The sequence below is a fragment of the Saimiri boliviensis genome, chromosome 16 (genome assembly GCF_048565385.1).
Source record: "Saimiri boliviensis isolate mSaiBol1 chromosome 16, mSaiBol1.pri, whole genome shotgun sequence".
NCBI classification, from domain to species: domain Eukaryota; kingdom Metazoa; phylum Chordata; class Mammalia; order Primates; family Cebidae; genus Saimiri; species Saimiri boliviensis.
Window position 1 is genome coordinate 68,296,763 of NC_133464.1, and position 22,904 is coordinate 68,319,666.

General features: G+C 40.0%; 1 protein-coding gene and 1 long non-coding RNA gene across 7 annotated transcripts in view; one reads left to right on the forward strand and one right to left on the reverse strand.

Moving 5' to 3' along the window:
• The window catches only part of MTRF1 (mitochondrial translation release factor 1), a 51,430-nt gene that overhangs the window by 25,799 nt on the left and 2,727 nt on the right, over window positions 1–22,904 (forward strand). For 3 of the 6 annotated variants that reach the window (XM_074387798.1, XM_074387794.1, XM_074387795.1), the window contains 3 exons: window positions 3,128–3,264; window positions 7,428–7,526; window positions 8,198–10,232. In XM_074387798.1, coding sequence (XP_074243899.1) covers window positions 3,128–3,264; window positions 7,428–7,526; window positions 8,198–8,347 — 386 coding nt within the window. In that variant the 3' untranslated portion in view covers window positions 8,348–10,232. The other 3 variants (XM_074387796.1, XM_039473435.2, XM_074387797.1) reach the window with 3 other exon arrangements.
• Window positions 1–22,904, reverse strand: part of LOC141581649 (uncharacterized) — a 69,395-nt gene that overhangs the window by 3,697 nt on the left and 42,794 nt on the right. The gene's annotated exons all lie outside the window — the stretch shown is intronic.

Genomic DNA, 22,904 nt, shown 5'->3' on the forward strand with positions numbered 1-22,904 from the left:
GAACTTTCCTGATTTAATTATCCAGAAATATACCTCCTGCCTTCTGCAGATTGAGGGAGGAGACTTGAGGATCTATTTGTTATTACAGACTTTCTGTATTTAGCCCCAGCTTCTCAAGCCTGACTTCTAAATACCTGGTGTCTCTATTTCTGAGCCTTTCTGGCACTTAGCAGGGCAAATTGGCCAGTTTCTGGTCAGCATCTCCCTCTACAGGGAAGTAAGTCTCATATTCCTTACATCTGCTAAGTCATTTACCATTCTTCCATCCACTTTCTGTCTTTATAGATGATGTTTGGGCATATATACATGACCTAGTTTTATTTCAGATGGAGTTTGTGTTACTGTTCCTTGTTCTTGTTGTAGTATGATTTTAAAAAGGTGGGGGCAGCCACAGTGGCTCACACCTGTAATCCTAGCACTTTGGGAGGTCAAGGCAGGCGGATCCCCTGAGGTTAGGACTTTGAGATTAGCCTGGCCAAAATGGTGAAACCCACCTCTACTAAAAATACAAAAAAATTAGCCAGGTGTTGTGGTGCATGCCTGTAGTCCCAACTACTCAGGAGGCTGAGGCAGGAGCATCACTTGAACTCAGGAGGCGGAGTTGCACTCCAGCCTGGGCAAAAAGAGTGAAACTCCTCAAAAAAAAAGAAAAGAAACCATCTTGAAGTCAGACATCATTTTTAAATTTTAAATTCATTTTCAGCTTATTATGATTGCTTATGTTGTGTATTATATGAAAAGCTGAAACAACCTAAATATCCAAAAAGAAGATAATTTCATGTTTTCTCTTAAGTTTTCTTTGATTTTTATTCCATTGGAAACTGTAAAAAAAAAAAAAAAAGAATATATGCATGAGCAAAACAAAATAAAACATCCATAATAATAACCCAGAACCATTGTTGGCATGTATCTTTGGTATACATCCTTTCAAATTCTTTTCTATACATATAAAAATACGTCATTTTTTTCCCTCAAAATTAGGTTATGCTTTTTTTTTTCTTAGATGGAGTCTAGCTCTGTCACCCAGGCTGGCGTGCAGTGGTGCACCCTCTGCCTTCCGTGTTCAAGCGATTCTGCATCAGCCTCACAAGCAGCTGGGACTACAGGCATGTGCTACCATAGCCAGCTAATTTTTGTCTTTTTAGTGGAGACTGGGTTTTACCGTGTTGGCCAGGCTGGTCTCAAACTTCTGACCTTAAGTGATACACCCACCTCAGCCTCCCATAGTGCTGGAATTATAGGCATGAGCCACCGTGCCCAACCTGAGGTTACGCTTTTTGTAACTTGCCATAGTTTACTTCAATAATCCTTAAATTGTTGGATACTTAATGTGTTTCACCTAAACCCTGTACTGTTGGATATCATTCTATATTATATGCAGTCCAGAACATTAATACGTGGCTTAAGATGAATTAAAAATTAAAATGAGTAAAAAATAGGTTAAAAGGTACTCAAAATTCTGACAAAATAAACCAGAATGCTCTAAAACATATTAAAGGGTTGTAAAACCACCCTGTGTAGCCATAAATTGCTGACTTTACAAAAAGTGGCTTACAGAGAGTAGAACTATGGTTATTAGAGGCTAGGAAGGGCAAGGGGGAGGGGAGGATAGAGATAGGTTGGGTACAGGATACAGAATTACAGCTGGATAGGAAGCATTCGTTCTGGTGTTCTGCAGCACTATAGCACCAATATGGTTAATTGTAGGGAGTCCTTGAGCCCCACACATTGGGTGCCAGAACATAGGGATCCATGAGCCGCATGTTGGGCACCAGAATGTAGGGAACCAGCCCTACATCACCCATGGGTACCCTGAGTTCGGTGGCAACAGAGGAATGAGAAAAAGATTAAGAGAGGCAGTGGGACCAGGGGGCCATCACTTATTACTGGAGGCAGTGAAGGCCCTGAGCTCTGATCATCCACGCTGTTTACTGATTACTGACAACAGGTCAGCTGACAAGAAGAGGAATGTGGAGGAAAGTTGATGAAAGCCCAGCCATCTTAAAATGGAAATGTTCATATTCTTTTGGGTAGTACAAAAAGGATACAAGATTCAAGGAAACTCCAGAAAAATACCTGCAAGATAGGGGCCAGTCAGTGCCCCCAGCCCAGCCAGATGGCTGCAGTAAAATAGTCAAGAAGTGAGTTTAAACTAGCAGAGGTGAAACCTCAGTGCCCTACTAAAAGTATTAGCAGGTAGAGACTATAGCTTATTTAGACAGGGAGAAAACATAGTTCAGAGAATAGAATGTTACAGAAATTTCTTTAAATCTCCAGCAAAATATTTACCACTGTATTGGTGCAGATTGGCTATATTAATGGGGTTTTTGGTTTTTAGTTTTTGTGATGCAATCCCTTTCTCCTCTAATTTACTGAGGAGCGGGATTAGACACGGACCTTCTGAGTGATAGCTGCAAAGTTAAGAACAACACAGCCTCAAGAAGTGATCAGTTTAGAGCTGGATTTGGGCCAGGAACTGGACTACACAGTGGGCCAAACCCATCCAAATGCAGAAGCTGGCCAGCCAAATCTTGTGTGTGGTTAGATGTGTTGATTAGCTGCACCCCTGCTTACTTAGACTATGCAGAACAACTTAGATATTTAGAACTCAGACAACTCAGAAACATCCCCTGTAAACTCTTCTTTTTAAAAGCTCTGAGTAGCATCCTTCCATTGGCTTCTTTCTCTAAAGGTATTTTTAAAACCTCAGCTCTGATATATTTGTGATTGAAAGGGGAAAAGGCGAGTTCTTCTTGAATTGGACAGAGAATAGAGCAGTGCAACGTAGGGAGTAGCACTAATTTGCTGTTTGTTGAGCTGCAGAAATGCTTGGATGAGCTAGGAGGAAGAGGCCAGGCTCGGGGACTGAAAGACAGGTAACCATCTGCAGATGCTGCCACTTTCTGGGTGCTCATACGGAGCATCTCATTTACACATCAGAATCCAAAGAGCCAGCTACAGCTATCATCATGACCCAGCTAGTTTCTGAAGTGTGCTAAACCTAAAATGTTTTTATCTTTTGTGATCTTTTCCTGATTAACCTGTTAGATTTAAACTGTTCCTTAGTTCTATCTTAATTTGGTCTGTGGAACCTACAGTTTACCTTCTGATCCCTGTTATTTTTCAGGACTAGTAGTAGAATGCCAACAAGAAAGATCACAGATAAGAAATAAACAAATAGCTTTGAGTGTGCTGAGAGCTAGACTCTACCAGCAGATCATCGAGAAAAACAAGCGTCAGCAACACAGCACTAGAAAACTGCAGGTAAGATGTACTTGGTGTAATAATTTAATGACTATTTTTTCAAAAAGTCATCATTTTCTTTAGAGAATGCAGTATTTGTTCTTGCTTAAATGGGAACATTTTGGAGCATAGAGAAATGTGCTCCTTCGTCAGTAAGCAGTAACTCAATGCAAATGGACTGATGGATTATGACTAAACCTGGGCATACCAGTTTGCAGATTAGAAAATGTAAGATGTCGAAAATTATTTCCTAGCTGTTTCCCTCTTGATGTTTGTATCATTACTGTCTTAAGAGGAAAATGGTTTAAAAGACACAATAATTATTTGAGAGTTAAGAACATTTTAAATTTTTAAAATTAAAAACCATGCTCGTATTGTAATTATGTGAGATCAAATACAAATGATACTGCAAAAAACTGGGAACAGTGATTGCTACTGAAGGAAATTAAGGACAAGGGGTAGAAAGGACATTTATGTTTCTTTATATATCATTTGGTACTTTTTGAATTTTGTACAAGATACATGATATAGTGTTACTTATTCAAATAGATAAATAGATGAATTCTAAGCAAACTGAATAAATGTCATTATTTTAAGTAAACAAAATATATAATTTACTTTTTTTAAAAAAAGAAAAACAAAACAGAGTCTCATTCTGTCACCAGGCTGGAGTGCAGTGGCACTTTCCCTGCTCACTGCAACCTCCGCCTCCCAAGTTCAAGCGATTCTCCTGCCTCAGCCTCCTGAGTAGCTGGGACTACAGACGTGACCCATCATGCCCAGCTAATTTTTGTATTTTCAGTAGAGACAAGGTTTCACCATGTTGGCCAGGATGGTCTCGATCTCTTGACCTTGTGATCTGCCCACCTCTGCCTCCCAAAATGCTGGGATTACAGGCGTGAGTCACCGCTCCTGGCCAAATTCTTTTTTTTTTTTTTTTTTTAAGATGGAGTCTCATTCGGTCACTCAGGCTATAGTGCAGTGGCATGATCTTGGCTCACTGCAGCCTCTGCCTCCCAGGTTCAAGCAGTTCTTCTGCCTCAGCCTCACAAGTAGCTGGGACTACAGGCACTTGCCATCACACCAGGCTAACTTTTTTTTTTGAGATGAAGTCTCACTTTGTCACCCAGGCTGGTGTGCAGTGGCACAATCTCAGCTCACTGCAACCTCTGCCTCCTGGGTTCAAGCGATTCTTGTGCCTCAGCCTCCCAAGTAGCTGGGATTACAGGTGTGTGCCACCACACCTGGCTATGCTACAGTAATTTAAAGTTGGAAGATTTTGTGGCCTTTTAGGATAATGAATTATTTAAACCTAAGCATTACGTATACTTTTCATCTAGATGTGTCCTAGCTTTTTCACACTTTTGTGTTTCTAGCCTTCTTTACCTATGTGCTAACTTGCAGGTAGTAAAAGTGACAGGATAGATAATATTAACACTATTAGTGGTAATCCCAGATTATAGGGCATCATCAGTGTATTCACTTGCAGATAGGAATGCTCATTTATAAACCAAAACTTATTTTTGTTTTTAACAAGCAAACAGTATACCCTGAGTACACATCATTACTTCATGGCAAATAAGTGATAACATAAATACTATGAACTCTGCCACATTTGAATTTTAAAAAGACATTTGGATTTATTTGCTTTTTAACATTTTGGCCCTAGAGGTTCCACAAAGTAATAATTTTATTTTTATTTTTTGAGACAGATTCTTGCTCTGTCACCCAGGCTAGAGTAGGTTGGCATGATCTTGGCTCACTGCAGTCTCTGCCTCCCGGGTTCAAGTGATTCTTGTGCCTCAGCCTCCTGAGTGGCTGGGATTACAGACATGTACCCCCATGCCTGGCTCATTTTTGTATTTTCAGTAGAGATGGGATTTTGCCATGTTGGCCAGGCTGGCGTCGAATTCCTGGCCTCATGTGATCTGCTTACCTCAAACTCCTAAAGTGCTGGGATTTACAGGCATTAGCCACTGCACCCAGCCCACAAAGTAATTTTTAAAATAGGTATTCAGGATTGGCTTTATGCAAATTGTTCATGTGTGTCTTCTTTGGTAGTCTGATTGACCAGCCAAAAAGACATCACTGCCTGCCGAATAACTTATCCACCTACCTGAAATTTTAATAGGGATTTGTAAGGCTTAGAAGTTTTTTTGTTTTGTTTTGTTTTTTCTTTTTTTTTTTTTTTTGAGACGGAGTTTCGCTCTTGTTACCCAGGCTGGAGTCCAATGGCGCAATCTTGGCTCACTGCAACCTCCGCCTCCTGGGTTCAGGCAATTCTTCTGCCTCAGCCTCCTGAGTAGCTGGGATTACAGGCATGCGCCACCATGCCCAGCTAATTTTTTTGTATTTTTAGTAGAGACGGGGTTTCACCATGTTGACCAGGATGGTCTCGATCTCTTGACCTCGTGATCCACCCGCCTCAGCCTCCCAAAGTGCTGGGATTACAGGCTTGAGCCACCGCGCCCAGCAGAAGTTTTTTCTTCAACCAATAGTTACACTTGGCTTTTATACAGAAGGCATTATGCCAGATTCTCAACCCTGGCTCCACTGATCACCTAATGAGTTTTTGCAGATGCCCAGGCCCCACCCCAGAAATTCTGATGTAACTGATCTGGAGTGAGGTCTTGGCCATGAATATGATGGTTTGGGATAGTGGTTTCCAAGCCTGACTGATTGTCAGAAGAGATGATCTGGGATTTTCAAAATACATAATTCTAATCTATTATATCTGAGGTTGGGCTTAGAAATCCATAATTTTAAAAAATTCTTCTAGTGGTCAGGAGTTTAGTTTCATATCACTTGCCTTAGGGTTTAAGATGGTAAGTTACAGAAATGTCTTTTTTTTCGAGATGGAGTCTTGCTCTGTCTCCCAGGCTGGAGTGCAGTGGCATGATATTGGCTCACGGCAACCTCCACCTCCCAGGTTCAAGCAATTCTCCTGCCTCAGCCTCCCAAGTAGCTGGGACTACAGGTGCATGCCACCACGCCTGGCTAATTTTTTGTATTTTGAGTAGAGACGAGGTTTCACTGTGTTAGCCAGCATGGTCTCTATCTACTGACCTCATAATCTGCACTCCTCAGCCTCCCAAAGTGCTGGGATGACAGGTGTGAGCAACCAGCAGACATGTCTTCTTTTATTTTAATAAATGAAAGCAATTGAGGCAGAGTGTTGGGTATATCAGGGATTAGGGAGGTGGAGGAGATGAGCAGACTAAGAAGAATGCGAATAACTGTAGCATGATACAAACTGTGGTGCACCATGAAGAAGATTCTAAGTTCAACAGGTTTCAGAGGAAGAAGAAAACATATTTCAATTGCTGGGTCCAGAAAGGCAGAGATGGTAGGAGAGTGTTAGGGAAGGGCATCTCTTGAGATGATGTTTTATAGCAGAGATAACAGACACACGCATGATATAGTCTTACTAATGGCATTATAGAGATTTCACATAATTTTCAGAAATAACATTTGGAAGATTTGCCACATTACAAAGTACCTTGAATGCTGAGTTGAGTTGTGTCTGCTCAGTAGACAAGAAGGAACCAAAGAAAATTCATCAGAAAACTATACTGTAGGAAGACTAAGTAAGTAGGGCAGCACAATGTGAGCAGAAAACTGGGAGATTAATCAAGAGGTTTTTGCAAAATTGCAGGTGAAAGTAATGAGTCCATGAGTGATAGTAGAAATGGAAAGGGCAGGATATAATAAGAGACCCATGAAACCAATTGGAAATGGGCAGTTAGAGAATAGGATGAATTGAAGATGGTTTCTCCCCCTGCATGCATCTGTATCAAAGCCTGGCATAGTAAACTCAAACCCACAAAATGTTTGACAAATTGCAGAATGTCAGAATTTTCTACTTGGATAAAAGGGAATACACGGTGCTGTCATTTGTGGAAACCAGGAGGAAGAACTTATTGGAGTGGAAAGATGATTAATGTGATTTTAAATATTTGGAATTTGAAATAGCAAAGAAACATTCCTTCTTATTCTATAACTGAGCTCTACAAGCCTGTAGTATTAAACGTTAAGTTCTGCCCATTCTTATTCTTTGCCATTTTGTATCTATGACTTTTAGAACATATCTAAATGGTTGAAATAGTCATTTACCAAGTGCGTTTTCCATTGTAATGAAGATATTTATAAAGGTAAAATGTAAATTGCTTTTTGTTACGGCACAGGTGGGAACAAGAGCCCAGTCAGAGCGAATTCGGACATATAATTTCACCCAGGATAGAGTCACTGACCACAGGATAGCGTATGAAGTTCGTGATATTAAGGTAATATTTGTGTACCTTTGATTTCAGAAGAAGATTAGTCGAAGTCTAGAACCTATATGTAGATATTACCAAGTATATCTAAAATGTTACAAAGTAATTTAAATCATCAAGCCACTCTAAAATTTACAAACATTTTTATTAGTTTGCTGGTTAAAAAATTAATGATCTTAATGCCATTTTGAAACAATGATCTTTTCTAAATTCCAAATTCTTCATTATGCACTCACAATATATGAACATATATTCAGTTTGCATATATACATGCATATTGGTTTTCTATTGCCAGGTAACAAATTACCAGAAATATAGCAATTAGAGCAGTACCTATGATTAAAGTATTATCTTGGCTGGGTGCTGTGGCTCAAGCCTGAGGTGGGCAGATCACCTGAGGTCAGGAGTTCAAGACCAGCCTGACCAACGTGAAGAAACCCCATCTCTACTAAAAATACAAAATTAGCCAGATGTGGTGGCACATTCCTATAATCTCAGCTACTCAGGAGGCTGAGGCAGGAGAATCACTTGAACCCAGGAGGCAGAGGTTGCGGTGAGCCAAGTTTGAGCTATTGCACTCCAGCCTGAGCAACAAGAGTGAAACTCCATCTCAAAACAAAAGTATTATAATTTCTGTAGGTCAGAAATCCAGGCACAACTGAGCTTAGTTATCTTCTCAGGATCTCACAAGGCTGAAATCAAGGCTTGGCCAGGCTGCATACTCTTCTGGAGTTCGGAGCCCTCTTCCAAGGTTATGTGGTTGCCAGCAGAATGCCATTGTCTTGAACTGTAGGACTGAAGCCCCCATTCCTTTGCTGGCAGTCATCTAGAGGCTGCTTTTCAGCACCTAAATACTGCTGGAAGTTGCTTCCCAGTGGCTCCCTCCAGAGACTTTCTCCCACTTTGAATCTCTTCTTGCAGGAATGGCTTGGGCCTTTTAAAGGGCTCACCTGTTTAGGTCAAGCTCACCTGGATAATGTTCATTTTGATTAACTCAAAGTTAACTGCTTAGTCACCTAGATACTAGAATGATACTCCATCATTTTCACAGGTTCTGTCTGCACTGAGAGGGAGTTATTCACGGTGTGTACACCAGGGGGCATCTTAGTATTCTCCCTACCACAATGTGTCTGCATTAGATTGAGGTGTTACAGTTAGGCTGTTGGGGAAAAGACTCTGTCAAGATTATTCAAACATTAACCTACCTAAATAGCATCTAGCAAAGACCACTGACGTAAATATATTAATGATGAAGTGCAGAAAAATGTCTGTTTTGCTGCCTCTGAAGGAGGTGAACTGGTCCCATAAAGGACTATGTGGAAAAGGCAGCAGACAGAAAGCTTTGATCCTTTTCCTTGGTGCCGTGTGATATCTAAGGCTTCTTTACTTGACTGTCCCATTCTGAACTCAAAATTAAAGTCCTGGTTTTACAAGGGAAATGCCTGTGTTGTTCATATGTTTGTAAATTTCCGTATGTTTTTCATGCTATTTTTAATTCTATTCCTTTTACTGCTATGGAATGTCTTCTTTCCTTCCAATAGACTAGTTAGTGATTATTAGAGCTTATCAGTGTTATTTTCCTTATTACTTCTGAGTTTTGCATGCCAGTTTGGTTAGTCATTTATTATTATTTAGGCCAAAGTCAGATATTTTATAACTACAGAAGCCAGTTAGTTACCTTGCTTTTGTTTCACAACCCAATACTATAGTATGCACCTAAGGGCCCATCTGAAAGAGATTACTGGTCACGAGAATGTGGCTGTCTCCCAGAAAATTGTCACCGCTACCAGAAAAACAACTGAAAGAACATGGTGTAATTAGAACAATATGGCCAAACATGTTTGGTTAATACTGTATGTTTCCTGAGGAAAGGGAACTTTGCAAATATTTTCCTCCTTTTCGACATGGCTACTATTTTCCTTGCAAGATAGCCATATCCTGCTGAGGAGACAGCATACAGAATATTTACAACATAAAACATACAGAAATTCTTGTCCTGGAATGGTCAGGGGAGGCTTCCTCTAAGCCACGTCCAGAGGAGTTGGCAAAAAGCAGTATGCACATTAATGCACAAAATGCTTGTGGAACAAAATGCTAGAGGAATGGAGACCTGTCAGTCTTTTTCCTTTGGGAAATAACATAACGTGAGTGAAAAGGGTAGAATTTTCAGGACAAGAATTAAGCCATTTTTTAGGGTACAATTCAGCAACAAACCAGTTCTCGCAAAGACGGTTTGAGAGCCTAGAATGGTATTGTCATAAAAGCCAACCAATGGAGTATTAAAGAGAGGGAGGTGGTCAATTTCAAAAGTCCATTTAGATCTCTTCATTTTGTTGTCTCCAGGGTTGTTAGAAAAATCCAAATCTCGAAGAGATAGCATGGGGAGAAATGACAGATACAGGTGAGGGGAAGGAAGGCAGCAAACCACATTGCCATGTGTGTACCTATGCAACAATCTTGCATGTTCTTCACATGTACCCCAAAACCTAAAATGCAATAAAAAAAAAAGAAAAGAAAAATCCAAATCTCAGAAGATTTATTTTAAAATAAAATGCTAACTTAACTCTTACTACAGAGTGGGGATCTTCCCAAGTTAGCAATCATGTTCATTATATTGTAGAACACCAGTAATCCTTTATTGTTATTAAATAATAACTGCAAAGAAATGAAATAAACATTAAAGTCTTTGCTTGTATTTCTAATTATCAGGTTTCATTATAGCTCTCTCTTTTACCAGGAATTTGTATGTGGTGGGAAGGGCCTGGATCAGCTAATTCAGAAACTGCTTCAATCAGCAGATGAAGAAGCCATTGTTGAACTTTTGGATGAAAACCTTAAATCAGCAAAATAAATACTGACTTATTATTTATGATTATATAAATGAAATGGACCTATATCAAGAGACAGACTGAAGTATGGAAATCTATGAATATTTATAAATTACAGCTATAAGAATACATTTTGCATAAATATATATTTTTTAATGAATCAAAGTCACATTTCCTGACCTAACGATTTATTTTAGGTTTCTTGTAAAGTACAATCCAACTCATCAAGTAGAAAACAAGCATGCATCATCGAAAAGAGAAATAAAGTATTGACAATTGATTGTGTGATTTAGGACAGGTCACTTGTTCTCGTTATATGCCTTTCTTCCCCATCCATCTATGAATTAATTTAAACGTATTTTTCAGCTGGGCATGGTAGCTCACGCCTGTAATCCCAGCACTTTGGGAGGCTGAGGCAGGGGATCATGAGGTCAGGAGTTTGAGACCAGCCTGGCCAACATGGTGAAACCTTATCTCTACTAAAAATACAAAAATTAGCCAGGCATAGTGGCATACGCTTATAATCCCAGCTACTCTAGAGGGTGAGTCAAGAGAATCGCTTGAACCCAGGTGAGCAGAGAACATGCCATTGCACTCCAGTCTGGCAAGAGAGCAAGACTATGTCTCAAAAAATATATATATATTTTTTTATCTACTACTTCAGGAATATATGGTAAAATTTAGTGATATATGATCTATACACTAACTTATAAACCTCTTATTTAAAGACAAAGTACTTTGGCCTACAGTGGTGGCTTATGCCTGTAATCCCAGTGCTTTGAAAGGCCAAAGGGGGATGATCTCTTCAGGCAAGAATTCAAGACCAGGGCAAAATAAACCCCAAGTCTACAAAAAAAAAATTCAAAACATAAAGAAAAAACATAATACTGTTAATCATGTTAAAGTTAAGACTTAGACTGCAACTTTTAAGTAAAATTTATGAAGAATATGAGTCACTCAATAACAATGAGCATCTAGGTAGAGACTGTAAAGCTCTTTGATTGCTATATGAATTTTATGCTGTACAAAAAATATGCTGATATTTTAGATAGACTCTCTGCTTGACTTCTATTTTTTTTTCCTCCTGGCAAGCTGGAGTAAAAAAGTTATTGTTTGCTGGCTTAAGTTAATAACCACTAACAGACATGGTGTAATATGAGTAATACACTGAGATCAGTTTTGTGCAGCATTATATAAAATCCAGACCTTACCTTAAAGAGCTTCCAGTTGACTGAATGATTTAAAAATGTAAATCACCTATTAATACAAAGTGGCATGATATATTTAGTAATTGTTCTGAAGAAGTTGGAAGTTAAAAATGAGGAATGGCCGGGCACAGTGGCTCACACCTGTAATCCCAACACTTTGGGAGGCTGAGGCAGGCAGATCACCTGAGGTCAGGAGTGCAAGACCAGCCTGGTCAGCCCATGGTGAAACTCTGTCTCTATGAAAATACAAAAATTAGCTGGGCATGGTGGCACACGCCTGTAGTCCCAACTACTCGGGAGGCTGAGGCAGGAGAATCACTTAAACCCAGGAGGTGGAGATTGCAGTGAGGAGAGATCACGCCATTGCATTCCAGCCTGGGTGACAGAGCAAGCCTCCATCTAAAAAAAAAAAGAAATTACTATTTTAGATACTCCTCAGAGAACAATTTATATGCCAAGAAAGACTAGCTAGAGTTTTAAGGCCAATGGAATTATTTGAATGTAAACATGAGAGAGAAATGTTTTCCCTAATTTTTATTTTGAAAATATTCAAGCATAAAAAAGAAAAATTCAGGCATAATGAAAAGTCTTTAAAATAAATTATTTAATCTTTTAGAGACAAGGTGTCATTCTGTTGCCCAGGCTGGTGTGCAGAGGCAAGATCATAGCTCACTGCAGCCTTGAATTCCTGGGCTCAAGCAGTCCTCCCACCTTAGCCTCCAAAGTAGCTGGGACTGCAGACATGCACCACATGCCCAGATAATTTTTTTATTTGTTGTAGAGATGGGTTGTTGCTATGTTACCCAGACTGGTCTTGAACTCCTGGCCTTAGTGATCCTCTGGCCTCAGCCTTTCAAAGTAGTGGGATCACACATGTGAGCCTTTGTGCTCAGCCACAATAATTTTTAAGAAATAGTTCAATCAGGAGAGGGCTGAGCAAGATGGCTGAACATAAAAACCTTCACAATCGTCCCCCAATGCAGGAACACTGATTTAACATCTTTATACACACAAAAAAAGCAACTTCAAAAGAACCAGAAATCAGGTGAGCAATCAGAGTACCTGGTTTTAACTTCGTATCACTGAAGGAAGGTAGGAAAAATAGTCTTGAATTGGTAACACTGCCCCTCCCCCATTCCCCTAGCAGTAGCAGGTGTTGTGCCCTTGAGAGAGGGAAAGTACAGTGGTTGTGGGATCCTGCATTGAACTCAAGTGTTGCCCAGTCACAGCAGAAAGCAAAACTGAGTTAAACTCAGCAGATGCCAATCCATCCACAGAAGGAGCATCTCTATCAGCCATAGTCAGAGGGGAATTGCCCATCCCAGTGGTCAGAACTTGAATTTCAACAAGCCTCAACTCTGTGGGCCAAAGTGTTCTAAGGTCCTAAATAAACCTGAAAGGCAGTCTAGACCACAGGGACTGCAATTCCTAGGTAAGTCCTTGTTCCGTGCTGAGTGCAGAGCCAGTGGACATGGGACACTAGTTGGGGTGGCTAAGGAAGTGCTTGTGCAACCCCTCCCACAACCCCAGGCAGTGCAGCTCACAGCAACAAAAGTGACTCCTTCCTTCTGCTTGAGGAGAGGAGAGGAAAGAGTAAGGATTTTGTCTTGCATCTTGGATACCAGCTGAACCACAATAGGACAGGGCACCTGGCAGAATTGTGAGGCCCCCATCCTAGGCCCTAGCTCCCAGACAACATTTCTAGACACACCCTGGGCCAACAGGGACCCCTCTGCCTAAAGGAAGTACCCAGTCTTGCAGGTTTCATCACCTGCTGACTAAGGAGCCCATGGGCCCTGAGTAACCAATAGCAATGCACAGGCAGTATGCTGTGGGCCTTGGGTAAGACTCAGACGTGCCAGCTTCAGGTATCAGCTTGGCCACAGTGGTGTAGGGTACCAAAGGGCTCTTGGGGTTCCCAGGTCCAGACTCTTGGATACCATTTTTGGACCTGCTCTGTGCCAGAGTTCACTACCCTGAAGGGTGAGTCCCAGGCCTGGCAACATTCACCACAGCTGGCTGAAGATCCCTTGGGCCTCAAGTGAACATTGGTGGTCAGACAGAACTCACCATGGGTCAGTGGTGGCAGTGGCCACAGGGAGAGGCTCCTCTGCTTGTGGAAAGGGGAGGGAAGAATGGGAAGGATTTTGTCTTGTGGTTTGGGTGCCAGCCTAGTCACAGGAGAGTAAGACATATTTCTAAGGTTGTTACTCCAATCCCTGGCTCCCAGATAGCATCTCTGGACCTGCCTGGGGCTGGGAGAACTCACCACCCTGAAGAAAAGGACACAAACCTAGTTGGCTTCAACATCTGCTTATTGTAGAGGCATAAGGCCTTGCACAAACATAGGCAGTAGCCAGGTGGTGGTTATAATGGGTTTTGGGCAAAACCCAGTGCTATGCTGGTTTCATGTCTGCCCCAGGGCAGTTGCACTTATGGTGGCCACATGGGTGTTTGTATCACCTCACCCCCAGTTCTAGGTGGCTCAGCACAGAGAGACTCTGGGAAAAAATAAGAGAACAAGAGTTTCTGCCTGGTAATCCAGAGAATTCTTCCTAATCTTATCCAAGACCACCAAGGTGGGACCTCTACAAGTCTGGAAGAACCACAGCATTAGTGAGCTTGGGGCCCTAGTCTTTCTATATACCTGGGAAGCCTTCTTAAGAAAGGCAGGCACAGATTGCAAAGACTAGAATAAATTCCTAACTCTTTATTGCCCATACAAACATCTACAAGCATCAACACCAGCCAGGAAAACATCACCTCACTAAATAAGGCACCAGGGACCGATTCAGAAGAAACATTTTCAGGTAGAATTCAAAATAGTTGTTTTCAGGAAACTCAAAGAAATTGAGATAACATTGAGAAGGATTTCAGAATTCTATGAGATAAACTTAACAAAGAGATTGAAATAACTAAAAAGAATCAAGCAGAAATTCTAGAGTCAAAAAATGCAACTGACATACTGAAGAATGCATCAGAGTTCAGTCCCTCAATAGCAGAACTGGGCAAGCAGAAAGAATTAGTGAGGGTGATGACAGCCTATTAGAAAATACACAGAGGAGCACTGTGGCTCACGCCTGTAAACCCAGCACTTTGGGAGGCCGAGGTGGGTGGATCACCTCAGCCGTCAGGAGTGCATGACCAGACTGACCAACATGGTGAAATACTGTCTCTACTAAAAATACAAAAATTAGCCAGGTGTGGTGGTGCATGCCTGTAATCCCAGGTACTTGGGAGGCTGAGGCAAGATAATCACTTGAACCCAGGAGACAGAGGTTGCAGTGAGCTGAGATCACGCCACTGCACTCCAGCCTGAGCAACAAGTGAAAGTCCATCTCTCACACACACAAAGAAAAAAAAATACATATAGGAGATCAAAAAAGAATCAGAAAGAATGAAGCACACCTACAAGATCTAGAAAATAGCCTGAAAATAGCAAATTTGTGATTGGCCTTGAGGAGGCAGATAAAGAGATTGGGTAGAAGCTTTCTTCAAATGGATAATATCACAGAACTTCCCAAACCTAAAGAAAGATATCAATATTCAAGTACAAAAAGGCTATAGAATGACATGCCAATCTAACCCAAAGAAGACTACCTCAAGATATTAATCAAACTTCCAAAGCTCAAGGATAACGAAAGGATCCTAATAGCAGCAAGAGAAAAGAAACAACATACAATGGAGCTCCAATATGTCTGGAAGCAGACTTTGCAGTGGAAAGTTTACAGACCAGAGAGAGAGTGGCATGACATATATAAAGTGCTGAAGGAAAAAACTTTTACTCTAGAATAATATATCCAGCAAAAATATCCTTTAAGCATGAAGGAAAAATAAAGACAGAAAAAGCTGAGGGATTTCATCAACACCAGACCCGTCCTTAAAAAAGAAAGAAAGAAAGAAAAGCTAAAGGGAGTCCTTCAATCTGAAAGAAAAGGAGGTTAATGAGAAACCAGAAATCATCTGAGGGTATAAATCTCACTGGTAATAGTAAGCACATAAGAAAACACAGAATATTATAAAACTGTAATTGTGGGTTGTCAATTACTCTTAAGTAGAAAGACTAAATGATGAAGCAATCAAAAATAGTAACTACAACATTTCAAGACAGTGCATAAGACATAAAGAGAAACAAACAAAAAAAAGTTAAAAAGTGAAGGAAGACAGGAAGGAAGTAAAGGAAAAAGGGGAAGACCACAAAACAGCCAGACAACAAATCACAAAATGGCAGAAGTAAGTCTTTATTATTAATAACAACATTAAATGTAAATGGCCTAAACTGCGACAAAAAGACATAGAGTGTCAGAATGGATGAAAAAATAAGATCCAATTATCTGTTGCCTACAAGAAGCAGTTTTCACCTATAAAGATACATACAGACTAAAAATAAATGGATGGGAAAGGATATTCCATGCCAATGGAAACAAAGAGCATGAATAGCTATAGTTATATCAGACAAAATAGATTTCAAGAAAAAAACTATAAGAAGAGACAAAGAAGGTTATTATATAATGATAAAGGGGTCAATTCAGCAAGAGGACATGATGATTATAAATATAGATGCATCTGACACTGGAAGCACCCAGACATATAAAGCAAATATTATCTGCTGGAGATGGTGGCTCACACCTGTAATCCTAGCACGTTGGGAGACCAAGGCAGGAGGATCACTTGAGCCCAGGATTTCAAGAACAGCCCAGGCAATATAGCAAGACCCTGTCTCTACAAAGAAAAAAAAATTAAGAGAAATAGACATCAGTACAATACTAGCAGGAGGCTTTAAGTATTAGACACCCAGCTTTAAGTATTAGACAGATCTTCCAGAAAGAAAACCAACAAACATCAGACATAATTCTTCAGTATGTCAGTTGCAGTTTTCAAGTCTAGAGTTTCTGCTTGATTCATTTAGAAACAAATGGAACTAATAAATATTTACAGAGCTTTTCATACAATGGCTGAAGAATAGACATTCTTTTCCTCAGCATATGGATCATTCTTTAGGATAGACCATATGTTAGGTCACAAAACAAGTCTTAAAACATTTTTTAAAAAGTGAAATAAAATCAAGCATCTTCTCTTACCTCCGTGGAATAAAACTGGAAATCAATAATGAGGAATTTTGGAAACCATACAAATACATAGAAATTAAACAATATGCTCCCGAATGACCAATGAGTCAATGAAGAAATTAAGAAAGTAATTGAAAAATTTCTTGAAACAAATGATAATGGAAACACAACATTCCAAAACCTACGGGATACAGTGAAAACAGTACAAGGAGGGAAATTTATAGCTACAAGTACCTACACTATAATAAAAGAAAAACTTCACATAAATAAATTAGTGGTGCATTTTAAAGAACTAGAAAAGCAAGAGCAAACCAAACCCAAAATTAGTAGAATAAAAGAAATAATAAAGATTAGAGCACAAATAAATGATATTGAAATGAAGAAAACAATACAAAAGATCAATGAAATGAAATGCTGGTTTCTTGAAAAGATAAAATTGACAAACCTTTAGCCAGACTCAGACAAAAGAGAGAAGACCCAGGTAAATAAAATCAGAGATTAAAAACATGATATTACAATGGATACTGCAGAAATTCAAAAGATCATTACTGGCTACTATTAACAACCATATACCAATAAATTGGAAAATCTAGAGGAAATGGATAAATTCATAGACATATATAACCTACCAAGATTGAACCATGAAAAAATCCAAAACCTGGACAGACCAATAACAAGTAACAAGATCAAAGCTGTAAAAAAAGAAAAAAAAGTCTCCCAGCAAAGAAAAGCTTGGGGCTTGATGGCTTCACTGCTGAATTCTACCAAACATTTAAATATTTAAAGAATGGACACCAATCCTATTCAAACAATTCTGAAAAAATAGAGGAGGAGGGAATACTTCCAAACTCATTCTATGAGGCCAGTATTACCTTCATAACAAAATTAGACAAAGACACTTAAAAAAAAATACAAGCCAATATCCCTGATGAATATTGATGCAAACATCCTCAACAAAATGCTAACAAACTGAATTCAGCAACACATTTTTTAAAAAATCATTCATCATGACCAAATGAGATTTGTCCCAGGGATTCAAGGATGGTTCAACATATGCAAATCAACCAATGCACTACATCATATTAACAGAATGGAGGACAAAATACATGATCATTTCAATTGATGCTGAAAAAGCATTTGATAAAACTCAACATCCCTTCATGTTTAAAAAAACACCCTCAGAAAACTGGGTACAGAAGGAACATGATCTCAACATAATAAAAACCATGTATGACAGCCCCACAGCTAGTATCACACTCAATGAGGAAAAACTGGAAGTCTTTCCTTTAAGATCTGGAGCACAACAAGGATGTCCACTATCACCACTTGTATTCAACCTATTACTGGAAGTCCTGGATAGAGCAATTAGACAAGAGAAGGAAATAAGGGGCATCCAAATTAGAAAGGCAGAAGGCAAACTGTCCTTGTTTGCAAATATGATCTTATATATGGAAAAATCTAGACTCCACCAAAAAATTATTAGAACTGATAAATTCAGTAAAGTTGTAGGATACAAAATCAGTAGCATTTTTTTTTTCTATTTCTGTGAAGAATACCACCAGTGAACAATCTGAAAAAGACATCAAGAAAGTAATCCCATTTATAACATCTACAAATAAAATATCTTGGAATTAACCAAAGCAGTGAAAGATCTCTATAATGAGAGCCATAAAACACTGATGAAAGAAATTGAAGAGGACACGAAAAAAATGGAAACGTATTCCATGTTCATGGACTGGAAGAATAAATATTGTTAAAATGGCCATACTACCCAAAGCAATCTAAAGATTCAATGCAATCCTTATCACAATACCAGATATTCTTCACAGAAATAGAAAAAGCAATTCTAAAAATTATACAGAACTACAAAAGACCTAGAATAGCCAAACTACTACTGACAGTCAAAAAATTAAAAGATTATTTTTTAAAGTGTGACTCTCACTTTGTGATGCATAATGGCAATTAGGGGCACTTGGGTTGGAGTTGGGGAAGTGGAGCCTCTGGAATGCTGGTAATGTTCTATTTCTTGACTTGAGCAGAGATTACACAGGTGTATTTATTTTGCGATAATTCATTGCATTTACAACTTTGATTTATCCTATTTTCTGTGTGTATATGTATGCTATATTTCATATACATTCTTTCTTTATTTTTATTTTTTTGGACAGGGTCTTGCTTTGTTGCCCAGGCAGGAGTGCAGTGGCATGATCCCAACTCACTGCAATCTTCATCTCCTGAACTCAAGTAATCCTCCCACCTCAGCCTCCTGAGTAGCTGGAATTACAGGCCCGTGCCACCGTGTCCAGATAGTGTATGCTATACTTCAATACAAGTTTTTAAATAACACAATTAAAAGTTAGAGGCTGAGGTGGGATAATTACTTGAGTTCAGGAATTTGAGACCAGCCTGGGCAACATAATGAGACCCTATCTCTTAAAAAAAAAAAAGAAAAAAAAAAAAAAAGGTATCAGCCTGGGCTCAGTGACTCATACCTGTAATACTTTGGGAGGCAGAGGCAGGCAGATCACGATGTCAGGAATTCGAGACCAGCCTGGCCAATATGGTGAAACCCCGTCTCTACTAAAAATACAAAAATTAGCCAAGTGAAGTGACATGCTCTTGTAGTCCCTGCTACTCAGGAGGCTGAGGCAGAAGAATCGCTTGAACCCGGGAGGCGAGGTTGCAGTGAGACAAGATTGCACCACTGCTAGCCTGGGCAACAGAGCGGGACTTCATCTCAAAAAAAAAAAAAGGGTATATAACAGGTTTGAAACAAAGTTAGCTGCCACGAAATAATGTGGAACAGAAGTCATACCCTAAGGCAGCCCACTCACTATACCCTCCAACTGAGGTAGGGGAGAGTGGATCCATAAAAACTCTCACAGCAGCCGGGCGCGGTGGCTCAAGCCTGTAATCCCAGCACTTTGGGAGGCCGAGGCGGGTGGATCACGAGGTCGAGAGATCGAGGCCATCCTGGTCAACATGGTGAAACCCCGTCTCTACTAAAAATACAAAAAATTAGCTGGGCATGGTGGCACGTGCCTGTAATCCCAGCGACTTAGGAGGCTGAGACAGGAGAATTGCCTGAGCCCAGGAGGCGGAGGTTGCGGTGAGCCGAGATCGCGCCATTGCACTCCAGCCTGGGTAACAGGAGCGAAACTCCGTCTCAAAAAAAAAAAAAAAAAAAAAAAAACAACTCTCACAGCAGCCAATGACTAAAGGCAGTGTGGAGTTCTATTAGTCCATTTTCTGTTGCACATACCAGAATATCTGTAATTGGGTAACATAAAGAAAAGGAATTTGGCCTGGCACAGTGGCTCACGCCTGTAATCCCAGCACTTTGGGAGGCCGAGACAGGTAGATCACTCGAGGCCAGGAATTCGAGACCAGCCTGGTCACCATTATGACATCTCTACTAAAAGTGCAAAAAATTAACTGGGTGTGGTGGTACATGCCTGTAAACCCAGCTGCTCAGGAGGCTGAGGCAGGAGAATCACTTGAACCCTTGAGGTGGAGGTTGCAGTGAGCCGCGATCATGCCACTACACTCCAGCGTGGGTGACAAAGCAAGGCTGTCTCAAAACAACAACAGCAAAAAGGAATGTATTTCTTACATTTCTGGAAGCTGAGAAATCCAAGGTTAAGGGGCCACATTTGGTGAGGTGGATAGTTTGCAGAATCCCGAGGCAGTACAAGGTATCACATGGTGAGAGGGAGTTGAGCCTGCTAGCTCAAGTCTCTCCTATAAAGCCACCAGTTCCTTTCCCAAGATAACTCATTAATCCATTAGCCTATGATTCCATTAATCCATTAACTTAACCCATTAATCCATAAATACATTAATCCTTTCATGACGGCAGGGCCTTTGTGATTAAATTACCTATTAAAGGCCCCACCTCTCAATATTGCCACATTGGGGATTATGTTTCACCATTTTTGGAGGGGACAGTCAAACCATAACAGAAATCATTTTCAATATAGAAATAAAGGAGTGAACAGTTTGAAGACTCCACTTAAAAATCAAAGTAAAAACAATACTGATGGACCCAGGCTGCAGAGCTGGCAGTGCTTGACAGCCTACCTGATGCTGAGTTGGGTGGGGTACAGCATAGGGAGCGATAGCTGAGTGAGGTAGGAGAAGGGAGTCGCATTATCACTTACGAATGGAACTGAAGCCTAAACTCTGAGGTGAGTTGGTGATGTGTTTTCATGGGCCTCTTTATGAAGCAAAGTGTGTAAAACTTGCCATCAAGGACCATCAAGTGAAATACTTATATATTACAGTGGTTAGGATGAAAATTGGGATTAATGGGTTCCAAAAAGTCAGAGTACTCAGGTACATGAACACCAAACTGCAGAAACAGGGAACTTCAAGAAGTAAATCAGGAACAAAATTCACAGGGAAGAAGGAGAGGGGCCGCCCCAGCAAAAAGACATCTGGTCTGTAAGGGAAAAATGTTGAAATCACGTGGAAGTAGGAATGGAGCAATACCAATGAGATACCTCAGCCTCCTCAGAAGAGCCCCAGTAGATGCTTCTGTTGAAAACATTCATTAACAGAATTGAAGTTAAAGATTTCTGAAGAACTAAAACCATGTTTTGCTGATGAATGAGATGTAATAACCAAACAAAAACAGCTTTTATCTTCCTGCCAGGAAGAATATGGATTCTATTGTAGAGGATTATGTAAATTACAAGACTTGAGGGACCACAGATAATAAGGAGTATGTTATTAATACAGTTGTGCCAGAAATGAAAAATACTTGAATAGAACGTTAAGCACTCATATACTTAAAAAATTTGAAAGACTGCAGCCTGCTGAAATCCTTGAAGATTACTCAGAGGCACTCAAGTTCCAGGTATATGGAACACCAGATCTGTAGATATAATTTGAATAAATTGGACTATTTAACAGTATAAATAACAGTAGCCTTTGCTTTATGACTAAACTATCTTCATAATAACTTCCCGGTAAAGAATTCTGCAATTATATTTAATGCCAGCAATTATGAAGTGGCTGTTTCTGAGAAGATACTTACAGTACATAAAATGCACAGATCTGAAGAGTACAGTTCATTGAGTTTCACAATTACATTCACCCGTGTAACCACCAGGTCAGTCTAAAAGAAAACATTTGCATCAGCCCTAGACATTTCCTCATGTTCCTTTCTAGTCGGTCTAGTAAGTTGCCACCTCCCCACTACCCCTTACCCAAGAGAGGAAGCCTCTATTCATCAAAGCTTATTTTCAGTGTTCTGGAACTTCACACAAATCATCAGTACCCTGTGTACTTCTTTTGTTCAACATAAAATTTTTGAGAATCATCCACATTATTACATATGTCAGAGGTTCTTTCTTATTTCTGAGTACTCTTACGCTATAGGAATATGCTGACATGGTTTGGCTGTGTCCTCACTCATATCTCATCTTGAATTGTAGCTCTCATAATTCCCACATGTTATAGGAGGGACCCAGTGGGAGATAATTGAATCATGGGGTGGTTTCCTCTATACTATTCTTGTGGTAGTGAATAAATCTCACGAGATCTGAGAGTTTTATAAAGGGTTTTCCCTTTTTGCTTGGCCCAGTATTTTTTCTCATTCTCTCTTACCTGCTGCCATGTAAAATATGCCTTTCCCCTTCTGCCATGATTGTGAAGCCTCCCCAGCCATGTGGAACTGTGAGTCCATTAAACCTCTTTTTCTCTATAAATTACCCAGTCTCAGATGTCTTTATCAGCTGCATGAAAATGAACTAATACATATGCTACAATTTTTTTCATTCTCCTGTCCTGTTGATGTATATTTGGATTGTTCCTACTTTTTGGATACTATGGATAAAGCTATTGTTAACCAGTATACTGTTTTTTTTTTTTTTTTTTTGGTTGTTTTTTTTTTTTTTTTGAGACGGAGTTTCGCTCTTGTTACCCAGGCTGGAGTGCAATGGCGCAATCTCGGCTCACCGCAACCTCCGCCTCCTGGGCTCAGGCAATTCTCCTGCCTCAGCCTCCTGAGTAGCTGGGATTGCAGGCACGCGCCACCATGCCCAGCTACTTTTTTGTATTTTTAGTAGAGACGGGGTTTCACCATGTTGACCAGGATGGTCTCGATCTCTTGACCTCGTGATCCACCCGCCTCGGCCTCCCAAAGTGCTGGGATTACAGGCTTGAGCCACCGCGCCCGGCCTTAACCAGTATACTGTTTAGTGGCCTAAGTGAATTTCTACTCTACCTTAACTCTACTTATCTTTAAAAAACAGAATGCCTGAGATCAGAAGTTTCCCA